Raw genomic sequence first — 21,422 nt, forward strand, 5'->3', positions numbered from 1 at the left:
ATTAGAGAGGAATTAAAGAAATGTCATTAATTTCATTAAATAAAAGAAATATGTTGAGGATGTGAACAACACCACCAGACCAGCAGAGATGACCACTGAACAATATCCTACAAATGACATTCTGGGTTTTACAGACACACTTTTTTTCTCCTTCAAAGGACACTAACAGGTTTATATGGTTTGTAATAAACTTGGGAAACATATATGCTTTTGAGTCCTTACTGAAAGTCCTCAGAGTTATAGAGAAGCAGAATTACTATAGTGCAATTTCAAATATAAGATTTATGGCCTACTTTTCTTATCCAAGAAGAAAAATGTACTTCTCCACATACATCATCTCACCTCCAAAAAAAGTTTCCTTCATCCTATCTCCTTTCTTTCACTTTTCAACTTCTTCTAAAAGTAGACAGTACTCACTAACCAACAAAGCTAATCCATTTGAATTAAAGTCTTGGAGACATTTTTGTTCCTCCTCTCCTGTTCCTCATTGGTGCCAAGTCCTGCCCATTCGAGTCCTTCAATGATGCCCTGCTGCCTGTGTCATCAAGATCATACTGCTTAGCATGACATGGAAGTCTCTGAGATGGCCACCTTACTGCTTCAGCCTGACAGTCAAAGGCTCTTTCACCCATCCTAACACATTCTGCCACTGTGCCTTCTCATATTGTTTGTGTGGAGCCCTATACCAAAGTCAGAGTTCACTTACGGACTAGCAACTCAACGCCAGAGTTAGCTCGACCCCCATAGCAACTCAATTCCAGAGCTGTCTCGATCCCACCACCCCCCCGCCCCCCGCCCCCGTCAATCGCAAGATTTGTATCTTAACTTAGGCTGCATTTCTTGACTTAGGCTAGCTGACAACATGACCCCACGTTAGGGAAAGTATTCAACATATAGGACGCTGGCCTATCACCTAATGACATCCTTTGCCTTATGGCGCACTGACCAATCGATTAATGCCATTCTCATAGCAGGACTTTTCTTTGTCTAGGGGTTATAAAAGTTGGCTGCAAGCCCGCAAAGGGGTCAGCTCTCCCTGGTCTGCTAGGACGTTGGCCCGCTGATTTTCCAGCATCTTTCCCATCCTCTCTGTTCTTTGTTTCCAATAAACCTACTTTTTCCTACACTGCTTTGTGTCTGGAAATTCTTTTCCAACCCGTGCTCAAGCCATGACAGTTTGCTCTCCGGACAGCATACTCCTTTTCCACGTCTGTAAAAATCCTATTCTCATGCTTCACCCTATTGACCTTCTCTTATCTATCCACTGAATGTACTTTCTCTTTCATCGAAACTTTTCTATTATCTTTTCCTGTAGCACTTCTCATTGTGTATGTCTTTTCTTCCCTTCTAGATTTTAAACACATTCAAGCAAGAACCATCTCACGATCATTTTGATATCACCGACAGCCCCACAGTATTTTGCAAACAATATACACTTAAGTATTTATGAAATGAACAAACATACTGCCTAATCAGAGATATGAAAGCTTCAACAGCCTAGAAGCACTAAAACATAAAGTCAGTCCAAAGCAGGTCATTAAAACACGCTATGCTATCAAATATAAGCTAATGGAAACTATCTTCCTTCTTGTATCAGTAAGCAAACAAAAATTACAATTAATACTTATAGATTATTTAATCCTACCACTTAAAATATTTACTTAGACAAGATGTAGTCTCAAAGCAGTTACAAATCAATTACCTTTGCTTGCACTTTCTACATGTTCCAGTTCTTCAGGAAATTTCAGGATATCCCGGTATTTTTCCTCACAAATTTCAGCAATAAAATGCAAGAGGGTTGTCTTTTGATCTGCTGATTTAGTATCTCGGATCTGGAATGGAATAAAAACATTTTTTTTAGTATTTTTTAGTAATATAGACTTTTTCTTAAACAAGTGAAATGAATAAATGAACTCAATTCATTGTAAATAATTTAATTTTTTTTTTAATGTCTGGGGTAGTTCCTACCAGGGTCTAGTAACGATGTTCTGGATTTTAAAATGAACTCTGTATTTTAAAAGAGAGAAAGATGACCGAAAAAAGTAAAACGTTAAACTTTAATCCATATTTCTTAAAATGTCTAAATTATTATGGCAAAATGAACTATTCTTTTCATGAGAAAAGAACAGTCACTTAAGTATGGATAATAGTCCAAGTTAATGTGTGCTTATGTTATCAGCATTCTGTTCTTTGCTTTATTACAGATATATATTCTTGAAAGCTGGATTCATCCGTGAGGTTATATTCATTTCTGGCCTTCACTGATGCAAATTAATGTAAAAGACCAGCACGTTTTACCCTCCTTTACTTGCATGGGCCATCAAAAAAGAATAACTGAAGGCTTTTTATGCTGATTTGTAAACAGAATCTGACCACACAATCGTGATAACATGTCAAATTTTATTTGTCTGCTTACGCATTGTATCTTCTTTTCAGAGACACTAGAAAAGGGATACTGCAGTTAGAATGATGAAAGTCTTTAAAGTATAGGACAAAAAAAAATCTATGATGAGAATCTAAGTGTTTTCTTTAATATAACCCTCATACTAGACTAAGCTGCAAATGAAATCAAGGATTTGCTTTAAAAACAAAGGATAAATACGGCATAAAGTATCAAGTTTTCTCATTCTATTGGATGTTTTAATTCTATAATCCTTAGATGATGGGTTTGTCCACTGATGTTCATACTGGTTTGGGGTTTTTAGCTTTAAGGATTACTGTTTAGAATAAATGAGTATTCTTTACAAACAGGTTTATGAAAAGGCTGTGGAGGATATTTAGGTAATTACAGAGTAATTTAATCCTTATTGTTTTACTGGCTAAGAAAAAAAATCGTATTTAATCAATCAGTCCCATTCTTTTTGTGCTACAGCTTTTTAACAACTGTTATGTTTCAATGATATGAACAATTAAAAAGAAATGTTAGTCTCCAGGCTCAAAACAAACAGCCACAGGAGGCATGATGCTGATAACTGAAGTGGTCACATTGATTTCTTTTAGAATTTCTTATCCCATGTAGGTAAAATATTTTAAAATTTGCATTATTATGCTGATCTACCAAAGACTTTTAAGTACTACAAGGTTGAAATGACACAATTCAATGACAAGCTCTAAGAACAAAAAGCAACAAAAACCTAAGCGCAATTTGTCTTAAGTAAGGCTTGCAACTGTAGAAGAATCAATGGGAGGTTCGCTTTCCTAAAGAGAGGTCTTTACCTGAGATTGCAGTATTATATGTTCACAAAATGCATCCCTTTCAAAGTATGCTGAATACTCCAAGTAATAAGGAAATAAACATTTTCTTTGTTTTCTTACAAATTACTTCCTAAATCCTAAAAATCTAAAAACATTAGGAGCTTAGGGAAACTGAAGGCACATCTTCCTAAAGGAAAGGAAATTGATCTATATTTTGTAAACTCTATGGAAACAAATTATTTACATACACACACACTCACACCCACACACACACACCCACACACACCCACAACAACAAAAACCCACCAATTTTTTAGGACACCAAATTATACAAATATATCATAACTTCTTTTAAATGCACATGGCCAATACTAGAAAGGAAAACGAAAATAGAAAAGTACCACTGTGCTCATATGTCAATCTTCTGGGTGATTTAAAAATTTCCTTTTAGCCATGCATGCTTATAAGTGTCTGATTTTCAGAAACTGTATGTAATTGATAAATATTTATTCAGAAGGAGGGCCATAGTTTAATTTCTGTTAAAAAGTTTAGAAGAGTGAATGGTTACATTTTTAAAAGATAAACAATGCATAACATTTCAGTTAAATATCTTTGTCGAAATCAGAAAAAGTGGTAGACAGAGTATGCATGTGTTTTTTAGAACTGTAATATTCCCTTCAAAGCATGGACAAAGATGGCCAAGTGCCTATCCTGTCAAGCTGAGAAATATCTTAGTTGGTATGGTAGACTAACTGCTAAATCTGCATTGCAATATTTATTTTTTAAATAACCTCACACTGGGAGTCCATCTTAAGGTTTCAAACTGGCAGGGAATAATCACCAATCATTAAAAGAAATATATATATATAATATGGATATATTATATATATATATATGGAATTTCTTGGCAGTCCAGTGGTTAGGACTCAGCACTTTCACTGCTATGAGCCTTGGTTCAATCCCTGGTCGGGGAACTATGATGCTGCAAGCGGCGCGGTGTAGTCAAAAACAAAAAAATGAATATATAATATTAAAATATAAAAGCAAAGGATTTTTACTTATTAAAGTATATTTACTTTGTATTATCATGTCTTCAGTCTCTCTTAGCATGCCTACACTATTCACACATTAGCCATCATCTCTCTCAGGACCTATTGTGTGGTTCAATGTCAAGCACAGAAGGCAACTAAAAACACTCACCTTCATCACTTCTAATGGCTAATGGCACTTATCCAATAATTTGCTCTTCCAAGTGTACTAGCTGGATATAGACATCTCTTGGGGTAGCACAAAGGTAATCTAATCTGAGTATGTTCAAAATCACTTCCAAAGTGTTTGGGTTAGTTTATTAACAAATAAAATTGACTTCCCTTTGATATCAGGTTAACTCCAAACTATGTAAATTTTACATTAACATCAAATATTCCAATAACACTTGTTCATATTGCCAGAGTCTCACTGGTGGCTATACTGTAAGCATTTTAAGGTTTATTCCAGCGAGGAGCCAAGTGCCTGTTTGCATCCTGGACTGTGCTTTCCCTCTCACCGGCATCAGCTGGGCAGGGGCACGAGATAGATATAGGACTTCTCTTTATAACGTGCAAAAAGATGAACAAAATGGTCCCCCTATAATTCTCTGTCTTGTATATATTTTCAAACAATAAAAACACAAACAGTAGTTCCAGAAATTGGAATTATTTGAAAAAGCTAAAAAATGTTATAATATCTTAATAAGGTGAGTTATCAATGAGTGATAATAAAAATGGAATAATTTATTATATTCACTGATAAAGTGCCATCAGTTAATAAACCATATAGCGATTTTAATTATAATCATCTGACCAATAAATGTTACTCATAAAGATTAATAACTGATTTTATACTAACTGTATCTACCTAATCTTTAATAACTTTCTGAAATGGTACATGAATACAAAATACCTTTAACAGATTAACACTTATTTCTCTAGCAAATTCTGATCATTTCTTCTTTTCTAATAAACAGGAGGGCTATATTATGAAAGATAATATTTATATGTGATGTGTTCAAGTACATTTCCAAAAGTTCAGTTAGGCAGACAGCAAAATATCTGAATAACTAACTGCCTTGTAAAAGATTTTTTATTTTGAATACTCTCATTCGAGCCTGAAAACCTGCAGTCTTTGCCCTGTGTTTCTGAAACCAGGTGGTTTGAATACACGGAAGCCAGCACACAGCCAGAGAGCCTGAACCAACATTTTAATCACCTACGTCAGTCACACTCAATCTTTCTGTGAAGGACCCCTCCTGTAGGTAATTTTCCCTTCTACTGAGATTTAAGTGTATTTCTTCTTCCTCTGTCGTCAGTGGAAACTGAAAATAACTCGTCACTATCCTCTGTATAACCACCTCTCACAGAGTGAAAGCTCCCTTCTCAGATGTCCTGTTCTCTTAAACCAAACAATTTCACTTCTTTTAACCTCGCCACACAGATGTTAGTTTTCAAATGTTTAATTTTGTCAGAATGACTAAAACCCATTCAAAGTTCCAATTCCAGAGTATCCCTTCAGCTACTAGAAAAGCACACGAACTTCTTGGTTTTGCATTTAAGGCCCTTTTTGAGCTAGCCCTGGTCTACCTTTCTGACGTGTCCCCTGCTGCTTTCTGGTGCCTACCCTTCTCTTCAGTCTGATTACAATTGCTTGAACGTACCATGTAATGTTATACCACCGTGCTTTTGTACATCTTGTTCTCTCTGTATACGCTTCTCCTTTTTATTTATTTATTTTTCTATCTGCCAAGTGAATACCTACTTAAATTTCAAGACTACTCAGCTACCCCCTCCTTTCTGAAGACTCCTCTAAGGATTAATTAATTCCTTCTTTTGCCATGTTCCTTCACTATGAACATTTCAACACAGTAGTTTCTTCCAGTCATTATGAGCTCTTTCAAGGGAAGAGACCCTGTTTTTGCTAATTTTTATTCTCCACAGTACCTAGGGTACCTAGGAGCATGCTAGGACATACTAGGAAGGCAATCAGTGTTCTCTGAATGAAGATTTTTCTCCATATAAGCTACCACTTGCGTGGGCTATAAAGCAATACTTCTAAATTAAGTGTGTGTGTATACACACACACACACACACACACACAGAGTGACCACAAAGCCCAGCCTTTTCCAGGACACCATATTTGTTGCGTTACTTGAGAGTGAATGCCAGAATAAAGTTACAATGTGCCCCTTGGGAAACCAAGCAGTATACATTTATAAGGCGACACAGGTTAGGAACAAAGCAATTACGAATGTAGACGTGCATTCGATGATCCACTGTAGGCTGGACCAAGGGATGGGAGATAAGCAATGCATGGTACTTTCAAAGCCTCAGGGAGCCCAGAATTTAGGATAAAACACAAAATTATACAGAAAGGTGACGTAGAAGAATAATTTGGTGGTAAATATCAAGGACTGATACAGTTAAAATGATAACTATGGTACATGTTAAAAAAAAGGCAGAGAAAGGACAAATTCAAGACATATTGTGAAGACAAACAGGATTAAGTCACTGAAAGGAAATACTTGGGATGAGGGAAAGGAAAAAAATCAAAGACTCCAAAAGTTTTAGTTCTGGTGATTAAAAGAATTGTTGTATTGTGTCAATGACAAGGAAAACTATAACTCTGGAGCAACCTGGCTTTGGAAAGGAGGTGGCAGTTCATTTTTTAAACGTAAGTGGTAGCTCTGTGGAGCTAATCTATGAGAAAGTGGTCATGGCCATTCCACTCTCTCTGCTTCATTTTATCCTATATGATTTCACCTAATAATGCTTCTTAAACATCCATATGACCATGTCAGTCTCTTCCTTCAAAAACTCCAATGGTGCTCTACAATTCACATGATAAAGTTCACATTTCTAATCAGAATAGTTATTGAGCACAGACTTTGGATTCAGACAGAACTGGGTTTGAACCTTGACTCTACTGTTCAGTAGTTGTGTGACCTCCGGCAAGTGACCTAAACACTCTTATGTCTCAGCTTTCTCATCCATAAAATGGGTGTTAGATAAGATTTGCAGAATTGAATAAAATAAGGTATTATCATAACAGTGATCATCATCCAGATTAGAAGTGATGAGAGCCTACTTTAGTTGCCCATCTTCACACAAAAGTAAGTCACTAGCATAACCTAAAAGTCCCTCTGTGATCTGGTCTCCCGTTACCTGAGATCTTAATCGCTACCTATTATCCCTCATCAGCCCCTTTCAGCCATGCTAGGCTCCATTCTGCTGCTCCTTGAATTCACCAGGCATGTGTCTTACTTAGAGTCTGTGCTTGTGCTTTTTCTCTGCCTGGAAGGTTTCGCTTTTACTCACCTGCATAGCTACTTCCTTCCCATCTTTCAAGATCTATACTCAAAAGTCACTTGCTCACTATGGTCTTTCCTAGCTACTCTATCTAAAGTTGCAATCTACTCTCAAAACACCTCTTACCTCTTTCCCTCTTTTATTTTGCTCCATAGCAATTATCACAAATATACTATGTACCCTATTTATTTATTTATTATCTGTCTCTCTCTGCTACAACGTCAGCTACACAAAGACAGGGTACTTTTTTGGTCTGCTTTGTTTACTTTTATATATTCAGCATCTAGAACAATGGCTGGCACATAACAGGCACTTAATACATATTTACTGAATGCATGAATGGAATAAGGTTTCGACCCATTTTCTTATGTTCTTCCTACACTTAGATGCCTTCTTCTTTCATCAGGTGGTAGTAGGCTATCCTTCTTTTAAGGGGGAGGAGAACCAATATTTTTAACTCATTTATCACGTGCTTATGGACCAGACACTTTGATAAGTGTTTTACATGGGTCACCTTTAAAAAAAAAATCCTCAAAAGAATTCAGGTAATTAGTTATTAACAAGCTCATTTTATAGGTAAGGGACCAGGTTTAGAGTGCTTCATTCAATAACTTGACCTAGGTAAACAGATAATAAGAGCTGGTACCAGAATACAACATGGTAACTTATACACACCGGGTTTCTAACGCAAACCGAACTGAATTAAGAAAGAGGAATACATCAATTTTGTTCAGTAAATGTTTGTTGAATGAATAAATGCTACAGAGAGGCCAAAGATAATGAGGACTGACTTGATGATTAAAGAAATCTTCGGTGAAGCTCAAGCACAGTTTCAATACAGTGCCGGGGTGCAAACTTAAAAAGAATGGACAGCCAGAAAAAGGAGGTAACATGTAAGGTAATTTACTCAAAATATTGATTACGGATAACAAATAACTAGATAATGGGGGGGGGGGCAGTAGAGCTGGCAGCTGGAAAATGGTGAGGCTAGTAATAAAGCTTATTATAATTATTTGTCTTGAATATGTTCAGCATAATTAGGGCTGTGGGGATCAGGCAATGGAAGAAATAAGAATTAAAAATCATGAGAAAGGAAAATGGATGGACATTGACTATTTCACTGGTTCTCAAACCATGGTCCCTGAACCAGCAGTATCAGCATCACCTGTGAACTTGATAGAAATGCAAATTTGAGGGCCACACACCAAAGTGACCGAATCAGAAATTCTGAGGGTGGGGTCCATCGATATGTAATTTAATAAACTAGCCAAAAACTTCTGATAGCACCTCCAGGTGATTCAGAGCCATTGCTAACATGTGAGAACCACTAGACTTCTTTCAAGGAAATTTCCAGGCAAGAAGATGCCTGGCAATTTTCCACAGCTTGCTTGGGCCCTCTCATAATTACTTTCATATATAAAAAGTTGAAGTGCCGGGACTTCTCTGGGGGCGCAGTGGTTAAGAATCCGCCTGCCAATGCAGGGGACACGGGTTCGATCCCCGGTCCAGGAAGATCCCACATGCCGAGGAATAACTAAGCCTGTGTGCCACAACTACTGAGCTCGTGCACCACAACTACTGAAGCCCGAGTGCCTAGAGCCCATGCTCTGAAGAGTAGCCTCTGCTCACCATAACTAGAGAAAGCCCACGCACAGCAAGTAAGACCCAACACAGCCATAAATAAATGAATAAATAAATAAATAGTTGAAGTGTCAACATGATTTCAAAGCTTTGTGTCAATTCAAAACTAGAGCGGAGCTGTGTAGCAATCTGTGGCACCTGAAGGACAGAATCACTAAGAATGGTTTTAATTTACATAAACAGGAGAATGATTTGTGTCATAATTTATCATCTACTTATCGAAGTGTAGATGACCCAAACACTATGTCCCATGCTGTGAATATTCTGAATACATTGTTCATAAGTCTTTTAAACTGACCCTTGTCCTTCACCTAAAACTGTATTGAACATACACTCACAGGATGTTGTAGTGTGTCTTGTCTACTCTGTATTGTCAGAGCGATGGACTAGATAACCCAGCAGATCGTTTATACCTTCCAACTCTAACTCAAGCTGCCAACTCACTTCTTATCGGCAAATCCGAATTCATGTTTAAATAGTTACTCAAGAATTTTTGAATAAGAATAACAAATTTCAGTTGCAGACATCTGGTTTCAATGCTTTCCCTAAAAAGACTCGCCTTTAAAAAAAAAAAAAAAAGTCTTGCCTTGCAGTATATTTCACCAATCCTAATTTCCAGGCGAATGTATACTGGCTCTAAGTAGACAAAGGCAGTGACCCATATGTGAAACAAAGTTTCTTCATATGAACCAACAGAGATCAGACCACAGCAGGTGAATGTAAAGAGAAAGAGGGCAAAAGCGGGGAAGCATCATCACTGCCCACAACACAGGCACATTCTGGTATTGCATTTCCAATGCCGGCAATCACATGTGCGGTGGAAGTCCAAGAGTGAGAATGTGTACATGCATTACCGCACATTATGTAGGGACAAAGCTGTGGACCACATGCCCCCACCAAAAGAAATCTTACACCCAACTTGCAGAGTGGCCCAGAGAATTCTCAGAATGACTAAACAAACAAATATCCAGCCAGCTGCCAGAGAATATTCTCTTCCAGGAGAAGCAAGAATGTGCAGGAGGAAAACCAGGTTTTCTTGCATGAATTGCTGTAGAATAAGTATTTATCAGAAATGAAACTGATTTTCATATACAGATTGTAAGAAATGCAGTGGTAAGGCAGAGTGGGTGCTACTTAAGGAAAATTTTCAGGACACATTTAAGCAGATCTAAGAATATTAAAACGTCAATATGATGTAGTCTAAAATATACAGCAAAGTAGTGAATACAACAAAAAAGAAGCAGGCTCACAGACTTAGAGAATAAACTAGTGGTTATCAGTGGGGAGAGGGAAAGGGGAGGGCAAGATAGGAGTAGGGGATTAAGAGCTACAAACTTACGTATAAAATAAGCTACAAGGATGTATTGTACAACATGGGGAATACAGCCAACATTTTATAATAAATATAATGGAGTAGAACCTTCAAAAATGTTTTAAAATTGTGAATCACTATATTGTACACCTGTCACTTATATAATATTGTGCAGCAACTATACTTCAATAAAAAAAAGAAAACACGTCAATGTGAGATAAAAGTCCAGAAGGAAGGTCTTTCTAGACACGCCCCCTACTTTTTCCCCTGGTGTTTATACAAATGGCCACATGAAATTCAGCAAACTTATCAACAGGTCCCTTACTCAGGAAAACCCAGAACTGCCTAATCCTTCTGTGTCAAGAAAAGAGTTCTGACAGATAGCAACACCACATGATCCATATTTACATCGAATTGTCCTTGCAAAGAAAGGAGATAGTGAAATGCAGTAAAGGAATCTGGTTGAATCATTGAAATAAACCCACCTAGATTATCAATACGATCAGATCATTCAACTTCATTTCTTTTAGCAAAAATTTTCCCTAATCATGGCTCTTTTTTTGCACTATTATATTTGTACGTTCATGGAACAGTTAATATTTAAGCAATCATGAATGCTCCAATGCATATTTCAAAAGAGCTACTACTGCGTGCCAATCTTGGTACAGCATATGAATTCTAATGTTCGTCTCCTTTATTTAAATAAAATTAAGTGCTGTGCTCTCTGCCAAGGGTTGTTTACAAATTATTGCTTTCTTCAACACCACCACACGTGGCAATAACACTGAGAAAGATAATGTATAAGGATTGTAATTACCATAAAGACATTAGCTCTGTAGCAAAGACCAAGACAGGTTTCATACATGCTTTCCTGGCTTTATTTCTAAGTCTCACCCAAAATGCTTTTCTGGGTACTACATGACCAGGGCTGACATTAATTCAGCCAAATGTAATCTATAGTAGAGAAATGTCTTAATTCTTTATGGAGGCCTGACTGTCCCTTTTTTATGCTCTTGATTTGGGTATTACAATGGTATTTCCAATAAAAAGGGAACAGATGATATCAACTGTGTAAAAGTCGAGCAATTTAAGAGTTTTACACTTGTTAGCTTAATGTATGGCAGTAATCTGTGAAAGGAGAGCTTAAACTTGAAACCATGACAACATTAAATGGCAGAAGGATTCATCTCAATTGCCACCTTCAGGCCTAGCAGGGCAGTGGCGATGTTCGTTTCCCAGAGAAGACAAATTTTGCTTTCCTGTTCTTCCTGTTCCACCTCTCAGCATTTTCCCTTCTAGCCCTACTTATGTATTCAAGGAGAATACTCTGCATATGCATTAACCTGAAGGAGCCAGCATCAGTGGCAAATCAACAACCGTTTGTCCTTATTTGAAGAAAGGCCAGAAAGAATTAATGAATTATGTCTATACTTTAAAAAGAAAAGCTGGTCTGGCACTTTCAAGTATTCTTAGTTAATCAACCTGCCTATAGGAGGCTTACCAAATAGGAGTTCTTCTGAGAATAGTTTTAACAAAAATCAAGTTATTCTAAATTGGTATAGAAATAGTTTACAAGCATGAATATCCCTAAGGTCTTCAGTGGTTTCCTCTCAGAAATGGTTTAAGCATTTAACTAAAACTTGTGGCTTTTATTGCCATGAGGATTTTACTTAACAAAACTGTTTTATATGCATGAGGTTTGAGAATGGGTGGAAGAGTTCTGGGGGTTTTTTTATCTGTACATAGCTTCAAAGATTATCACCACCACCAGATGGGTGTATAGAATTGATCTTGCCATCTATATACACTGTAAATAAATGACACTTGGAGGTGCAACACTAATGGTTTTAGCTATTTAAGAACAACTTTTAAGGCTAAAGTTACACAGAAAGATATGCAATACTGCTAAAGGATAATTAGAATCCGGCATAATTAGAATCGGAGGAGCAGGTATTCAGGGGTGAGTTACATAATTAGCTATGTCCATTCATTCGTTTTCATGACTGTATACTAGCCCACATGAAAATAATAAATTCCTGTGCTGACCACGTCCATTATCTAGTTTCCCTTTTTTGGGGAGGGCGGGGGGAGTCATTATTACTGATATTCTTATAAATAATGCTGCCGTGAACATTCTTTTATTATAGTAAAATACGCATAAAATAAAATTGACCATTTAAATAACCATTTTTAAGTGTACAGTTAAGCGGTGTTAAGTACGTTCAACATTGCTGTGCAACCATCACCACTGTCCATCTCCAGGATTGTTTTCCTTACTGAAACTCTCCACCCATTAAGCAATAACTTCCCATCCCCCATCCCCTCTACCCCCTTGCAAGCACGACTACTTTCTGTCTCTTTGAATTTGTCTGTTCTAGGTACCTTAATTAAGTGGAATTATCAATCTTTGTCCTAATGTGTCTGGCTTCTTACACTTAGCATAATGTCTTCAAGGTTCATCCATGCTGGAGGATATACCAGAATTTCCTTGTTTTTTAAGGGCTGAATAATAACCCTTTGTATGCCAGGATAGGGAGGGTGGGTGGGAGTCGCGGGAGGGAGGGGATATGGGGATATATGTATAAATACAGCTGATTCACTTTGGTGTACCTCAAAAACTGGCACAAGAGTGTAAAGCGATTACATTCCAATAAAGAACTTAAAAAAAAATAACCCTTTGTATGTATTTACCACATTTTGTTTATCCATTCATCTGTCAGTGGACACTTAGGTTGTTCCCACCTTTTGTTATTGTGAATAATGCTATGAATACTGGTATACAGATATGTGTTCAAGTCTCTGCTTTCATTTCTTGTATGTGTACATCCAGAAGTGGAATGCTGTATCATGTGGTACTTCCATGTTTAATTTTTTGAGTAACGACCATACTATTTTCCACAGGGGCTGCACCATTTTACATTCACAGAAGCCAATGCACAAGGGTTCCAATTTCTCCATTTCCTCGCTAACACTTTTGTTTTCTGTTTTTTTAGATAGTAACCATTCTAATGGATATGAATGGATATTTCATTGTGATTTTGATTCGCATTTCCCTAATGATTAGTGATGCTGAGCATATTTTCATGTGCTTATTGGCCATCTTCTTTAGAAAAATGCCTGTTAAAGTCTCTTGCCCATTTCTGAATTAGGTTGCTTGTGTTTCGTTGTTGTTGTTGTTCAGTTGTAGGAGTTCTTTATATATTTGGGATATTAATCCTTTATCAGATATGTGATTTACAAATACTTTCTCCCATTCTGTGGGTTGTCGTTTTACTCTATTGATAGTGGTTATTTCTGTACATGTCTCCAGAGTGATTATTCTTGTATATGTCTCCAGAGTCCTTACGTAAGAGCTTAGCTAGAGAATATACTACAAGTGGCATTTCTGATTTGTACTTGATATTATCAGAATTTTAAAAATTTTGCCCATCTCATGGGTATGAAATGATATCTCATTGTGGTTTAATTTAATTGTAGGTGTGAATACAGAATTGGTACAAACACTTTGGAAAACAGCATCTTTTAAAATTAAACCTTACTTTCCATAAGACACAGCATTCCCAGTCCTAGGTATTTACCCAAGATAAATGAAATTTACATCTTGTACATGAATATTAACAGCAACATTATTTGTAACAGACAAGAAGTGGAAACAACCCAAATGTCCATCAAATAAATAAAAATGTGGTATATTCATATAAAGGAATTTTATTCAGTAATAAAAATGAACTACGGATATATGCCACAACATTACACTAAGAGAAAGCCACAACAAATACAAAGTAACACAAAAGACTACATTACTGGATTATTTCATTCATATGAAATTCTAGAAAAATGGTAAAACTATAGCGACAGAAAGCAAATAAGTAGTTGCCTGGAGCTGGGAGTGGGAGTTGACTGCAAAGGGGCATGAGAAAACTACAGGTGGATAGAACTGTTCTGTGTCTTGATTGCAGTGCATACAAATAGCAAAATTTGACTATATATCAATTATACTTTGGTAAAGTTACTTTAAAAAATCACAGGTTAAGTTCAAATCTCTCTTGATCGTGAACACGTTTTACTTCTGAAATAGTTAACACAACAAACAAAGTGCTATGGAGATGCTTTCAGAAAGTGACAAGTACCCAGGCCTTTCTGGTATATTACTTGTGTATTTTTCGTATATTTCATGAAGGCTAAAATCTGTAAATATAAAAAGATCTGAATGAACCAGGCTGTGACTGAGGAAAAATCCTTGGAATCATACATCAGCATCTCTCCCCAAATCTTTGAATAGCTTACAGTACTTTTCAAATTCCTTCAATACAGGTTTCCAAGTAAAATATTCTGTTCTAATATAAATTTCTAATAAGGAGTTTGGGATTAACATATACATACTCCTATATATAAAATAGACAACCAACAAGGACCTACTGCATAGCACAGGGAACTATACTCAATATTCTTTAATAACATATATGGGAAAAGAATCTGAAAAATAATATAGAAACGTGTGTATAACTGAATTGCTTTGCTGTGCACCTGAAACTAATACAACACTGTAAATCAAATATATTTCAATAAAATTTTTAAAAGATAATATTAGTATCTATCTATTTGCTTGCATTTTAAGATTGAGTTCCTTTTTCTAAATAGTCAACCTCTGAATAGCTTATATCTCCTCATACTAAGTTGCTTGGATTCCAAAGAGTGATCCCTCACACAGAGCATTAAACAGTGCCTTTCTTCATTCTTACATAATTTGTCTGAAAAATCTCATGACATTCTCTTGTTAAAAGAAATATTAATGAGTCAGAAAGAGAAAAACAAATATTGTATATTAACACATATATGTGGACTATAGAAAAATGGTACAGATCAACTGGTTTGCAAGGCAGAAATAGAGACACAGATGTAGCGAACAAACATATGGACACCAAGTGGGGAAAGCGCGGAAGGTTGGGGGGGAATGAATTGGGAGATTGGGAGACCAAATTGTACACTCTAAATATATGCTGTTTATTGTCTGTTAACTGTATCTCAATGAAGGTTCTTAAAAAAAACAAAAACAAACAAACAAAAGAACTATTACTTGATTTTTTGTGTGTCCAATTAGCGAGTAAGGAAGGGTACAGACACATAACAGTCATACAGCGGGTACCATTCTTTTACTGTTTTTGAACAGGTACGGATTAATTTTGTGCAAAATTTTAAAAATAATAACACAATTATAAAAAGCAGTAGGAACTTACGAAAAGCCATTTTAAAGATACTCTTACTGTAGCAGAAAAGGGAAGAGAAGAGAGTATTCTGCGAATGCAGATTAAAAAAAAAAAAAAAAGATGAATTAAAAAGAACAAAAAACAAATGGCAGGTCTTGCCCCCGTGACAGAATACAGGAAAAACAAAATCTAAGCTATGGTTTGTGGGAGATAAGTAAAAAAGCACATGTTGTAAATAAGGCTGATATTGTGCCTTATCGTGTGTACTTCCTTTCTAAAGAAGAGGGGCAGCTTTATAGTATGGGCTATCATATAACAGAGCACTTTGTTATCTTGTAGTTAGTTAGCCAGTATTTATAGCAACATAGGTTATTTTTCATGTGTGCTATTATATAAAAGCCATCTCCTCACTGCTCTCCACCCCATTTCTCCCTATTTTCTTCCCTGCCTCTTGTTTTAGTATTACAGTGTTCTGTATTTGGCAACTAGCTCACCAGGCCCTCAAGGACTAGAGATGTACGTTTTATTTCTCTTTATGCCTGCAAAGCATCTAGCACAGGGCTCCACAGAAAATAATCAATAAATGTGGCCAACGTGCTGCCCAAATACTAGCTAAAATGTACTTCTTTTTACTAGCTAAAAATACTTCTCAGATTTCCTAAAATTATCACAGGGATAATTAGATGTTTAGAGTTTTATTTGGATATTAACTGCTTATAAACCTCCTTCCATGGTCATCAGCCTTCCTTCTTAAAGTTCTGTCATGACTTCATTATTAGTATGGTTTCATTGGACAGGAAAATCAGTTTGTAAGATAATCACTCATATTCAGTCACAGTAGCCACATTTTTCTGAACAACAGTCTCATACAGGGTTGAAATCCCCTTCGAACAGAGCTTTTATAGAGTAAAAAGGCATTTGTTTTCAAACTTCCTAATTATATTCACTAAATGCTCTTCATGTTGTCAACTTTCCCCCACTGTGAGAATTACAAAATCAGTCATAAGATTAAACTCAGAAAATGACTACAGCAATTCACAGAATACTAAGCCAGCTGGGTTCATTTAAATCGTCTATGGAAACAGTCTTTGTGGCGAACCTAGTAAGACCTATAGCTAGTCCCATAAATCATCATTTTTTTGGTCTGCTCCAGTGCTGAAATTATTTATTGCCACTCCTGATATATGGGAGACTCATCAAGAATCAAAAAAAAACAAGGTTTTTTGTAAACTAGAGAATTATTCATCTCTGCCAGCCCTACCACCCACTAGAACAGTTAACTACATCCATTATTGTTTAGTCACAATGACTCCAACGAGTATCTTGATGGCACAGTACTAAATTGACTGTGTTTTTCAATCAGCGTAAGACAAAATTTTTAAAATGAAAGAAAATACAGATGTATTCATTGTTTTTGTTTCCTTGAAATGAGTCTGTATTTAATGAGTCATAAAGCCATACACGAGTCCCCTACTGGAAACAAATTATACTCCTCACTATAGTTCTATATACAAATATATATTGTTGGTTTTTTAAATAATTATTATTGGCAGAAGATAAGAAGCATAGCATGGCAACTCATACTTTGCATTTTTTAAAAGTTCTTTACAAGTCTGTCAATTTACCTGTAAGAGAAAGTATTTAACTCAATTTTATTTCTCTGTGAGCATCCAGTTCTGAAAATCATTCCTGAGACGTTCTCACTCCATTCTCTCTCTCACGTTCATTCTTGCTCTATACACAGACACACACACACCGCTTTTGGTTTGGTCTGGCTTTTAATTCTTTTTTCTTAGTCCTTCCCCTAATATAAAATTTTCAAAAACTGGAACCTCTTCCATATCAAAAAGATCATGTGTTTGCATGGAGGAGTGCAGTAACTCGGCATGTTTAGTCCATGAGGCAAGTGTGTACGTAGGTACCATATATATTCATATCACCCCTTATAGCAACTTATCTAGACATATGGGAGGCAGGTTTAACTGTAACACAGAGAAGTTAAAACCAGGGAAAGCAGCATAGGCATCACAATGTTAAGAATTTCAGTGAAGGGTCTTGGGGTGTGTGTGTGTATGTGTGTTTAGAGGACAAAACAGTTTCACATATATAAGTAAAGTAGAAAAAAATATTGAGAGAAAAAAAATGTTTCCAAAGCAGTCGATATTGACAAGGAATACTAATCAAGTCTGCATCAGACAAATAACATTTATAAACTACTGTTCTCCAGAGAATTTAATAAACTGAAAATTGGGAGATATAATGAAGTTTTCACACAACCTAAACTATAGTGTTGTAAATGGGATAATATCTAAACAGATGCAATCAAATTCTGAGAAAACAAACAAGTGTTACATTTAAAGTATTAGCTGACATTTGCAGCAATGAATGTAAATTAATGAATATTTCAACTTAGAGGAAAATCTTTAAATAAGCTCATGGGAACTCTGTATTTTTAGAGGCATGTAGGAGAATAAAGGTGTGAGTGTTTCTTTTCATCAGAGCTCAAGATTTCAAAAAAGGTATTCTGATAGACATACTCTTTCATAACTATACCAATTTGAAAAAGTACATCTACAAAATTGGTTAATCCCTATGCCGCACATGATCGAACAGTTTCACCCCTGCTGAGACAGCAGTCAGTCTTTTTTCTCCTATCTCAATTCTGTAACATAGGCTACTGAGAATAAGACCGATATGATGTTTCTTCACATTAACATAAATCTGGAAAATGCTGTGACCGTTTGGGAAAAATTGAGATATCTATCTTAGAAGAAAATACCTCTGAAGACAGAAACACACACTACCTTCACCAAGTTTTCTTTCTACTTAAGGAGTCAATCTGTATGTGCAGACCACTATGGTACAGAGATATAAAGAGACTAGGTACCCTACATCTTAGAAGTGGAAAAAAGAGCTGATTTTCAAATTGAAGGACAATCTTCCAAGCACATGGCAGTGTGTTCACAGGATTACAGAATTAGGGGCACATGCTCATATGTTTCCAACTCTTAGAGGGCTGTATTTTTAAAGAAGAGAAACTCAGAGGTAGCCTGTGCTTTGCTCAGATTTTAAAAAACATGAAGGGCATTGGAGGTGAGGACTCTGGACTGCATTTCTGAGGGGGTATCCACGCATCTTGATCACTGGAGAAATGAGAAGACTGAAGCAGTCTTTTAGTATTACCATTTGCCCATGTGCGCAAGTCCACACGCACTGATCAATATTATGTGCTTGAGGACATATAATGAGTAACATATGGGAATTAAAAGAGCTTATGGAGAATTGTTTCTTTAAACAAATAAATTTAGTTCTATAAATTTAAACATTTCTGCACTCACTGACGTAAGTAATATTAATGCTTGCTCTTTGAAAACCACAAATTTGGGTATATTGATTTTCGTGAAGAACTACGGGAAACAAAACCCTTGACACAGTTATAGAAACTGAATCTAAAATGTCACCACTGACATAGTCACACAAGAGTTCAACATTCACTGTTTCAACATGGAGCGGTTCTCAATGATGAGAGCCCATTAAGCACAACACAAAGGATTTAAATCAAGGTCAACTATCAAATAAGCTGAACGAAGGAAACCACTTAACACTAAGAATGATATCTTGTCCTTATGCCATTCTATGGTGCTTAGTTTTTTCAGAGGTCAACAACGGTGAATGTCCTTGCTTCAACATACGAGTGTGAGTCAAAAATTATCTGCACTCCAGTTATATTAAAACTTCTGTTGGCCACACTGTCTTAGTGCTCTCCGTTCAAGGCTACTGTCTCCCCAGTCACTGCTGCGCAGGTGTGAACGTGTTACATCAGTTCATTTGTAATTGCAATGCGAGCAAAAATGGATGCCCCACTTGTGATCTGCATGAAAGAAGAGCAGCGGGCAGTGATTCCTTTTTTGTGGTCTGAGGGTGTACCTAGTGCCTTTATTTATCGAAGACTTTGCGCTCAGTATGGAGAAAGTGTTTTGTCAAGAAGAAGTGTGTAGGAATGGATAGAGAAGTTCAAGGAAGGTTGCACAAGCGTTAGCCATCAAGAAGGAGCCAGACACCCGTTCACGTCCACGGCTGATGACAACACCGAGCGTACTTGTGAGATGATTCTGTTGAACAGACGAGTGACAGTGCATTATGTGGCAAATCATTTGCAAATCAGCCATGGCTCTCCCTATGAAATAATCCACGACAGACTTAGGTTTTGAAAAGTTTGTGCTGAAGCCTAAACTTTGGATTAAACACAGAGGACTGCTATCCAAGGGTGCTATGATCTTGCATGACAATGCACGTCCACACACTTCTGCCCACACTGTGGACACTCTGCAAAAACTCCCTTTTGAGATGTTAAAGCATCCTCCCTATAGTCCTGATCTTGCTCCATTAGACTTTTACCTGCTTGGTCCCCTGAAAGCAGCCCTACGAGGACGAAGATTCACTTCTGATGAAGAAGTGAAGGCAGCAGTGCATCTGTGGCTCCGCGCTCAGCCTAAAACATTTTTTTAATGAGGGAATCTGAAAGCTTGTTGACAGATGGACAAAATTATTGAAAATCAAGGAGATTATGTTGAAAAATTATGTATTTGTCTTTTGTAAAAGTTAATTAAAATAAATTCTACAGCCCGAGTGCGTATAATTTTTGACTCACCCTTGTAATATACTGAGACACAGACAAACCCTTAACTTGAGAGGTTTGTGTCTACTGGTCATGAATTATGAACGAATGATATGGTGTATTGCTATATTATGTGGTGACATTTTAAAATGCAAATTAACATGAATGAGCTCCTCTGTATTTTGCTGTAGCTTTGGAGCTTACATCACTGATTTTAACCAGTGAATCATAGAGATCACCAACTGAAAACTCTTTGCTGCAAAGAGCCCATAGGAAGGAAAGTTAAAAGGACCCACGGGTCAAAAAAGGAAAGCTTGGTAAGAGCACCTAACATTCTACCCAACCCCATTCTCTATAAAGAATCTAATCTTCCCTTACACAGAATTGTTCCAAGATAAATTATCTCCCTCAAAGCAATTTTCTTCTCAGAAAATTATCAATCACATCTCCCCCAAATCCAAATAATGCCAAACACTGTCTAATAGGAAAAAGCATATTTGAGTGAAGCAAAAGAGATCATGAAATTCTAAACAATACCTTGAGCCAATGAAATAATTTGAGTCCCAGGAAAACTGGGATTCTAACTTTGCCTCCAATACTGAGTGATCCTGGGTAAGCCAACTCTCTGGAGAACAGATATTCATTTGTAGAAAATACGTATTGAGAAGAGCAGTGAACCCTGCTTACGTGAAACTGATATGGTCTGAGAGCCTATACATACAAAGCAAGTGATCGCTCTATAATTATTCAGATTATCAGGTGCTATTTTATTACAAATATATAGGTTCTACTACCTGGATACATTAAAATCTGTTAGGGGAAGACAAACTTTCTATTAATATTCCTACAATGACTTCTATTTCAATTTGAATAATAAAAAAGAGAGATTCCTCATTTTACAAGCTACTGGAGAGTCTAGAAAATCCACATGTGATTTCCCCCATTTTCAGTACTCTGTAAGGGGCAGAGTTCGTTCTGTAATGCTTGCTTGAAATGAGCTGCATATAACTAAACGTTCTGTTACAATACAGTGAGAGGCAGTGTGTTCCAAGGTTTTGGACACAGAACACCTAGATTTAAGCCCAAATTTGGAGCTTTTTGATCTTGAA

The 21,422-nt window shown here is 36.6% G+C and overlaps 1 protein-coding gene across 4 annotated transcripts in view; it reads right to left on the reverse strand.

Moving 5' to 3' along the window:
- Positions 1-21,422, reverse strand: part of DIAPH2 (diaphanous related formin 2) — an 824,692-nt gene that overhangs the window by 381,010 nt on the left and 422,260 nt on the right. For all 4 annotated transcript variants that reach the window (XM_057717321.1, XM_057717320.1, XM_057717322.1 and 1 more), the window contains one exon: positions 1,703-1,832. In XM_057717321.1, coding sequence (XP_057573304.1) covers positions 1,703-1,832 — 130 coding nt within the window. The remainder of the gene's footprint in view (positions 1-1,702; positions 1,833-21,422) is intronic.

This window comes from Hippopotamus amphibius, chromosome X (assembly GCF_030028045.1).
Source record: "Hippopotamus amphibius kiboko isolate mHipAmp2 chromosome X, mHipAmp2.hap2, whole genome shotgun sequence".
Taxonomy (NCBI): domain Eukaryota; kingdom Metazoa; phylum Chordata; class Mammalia; order Artiodactyla; family Hippopotamidae; genus Hippopotamus; species Hippopotamus amphibius.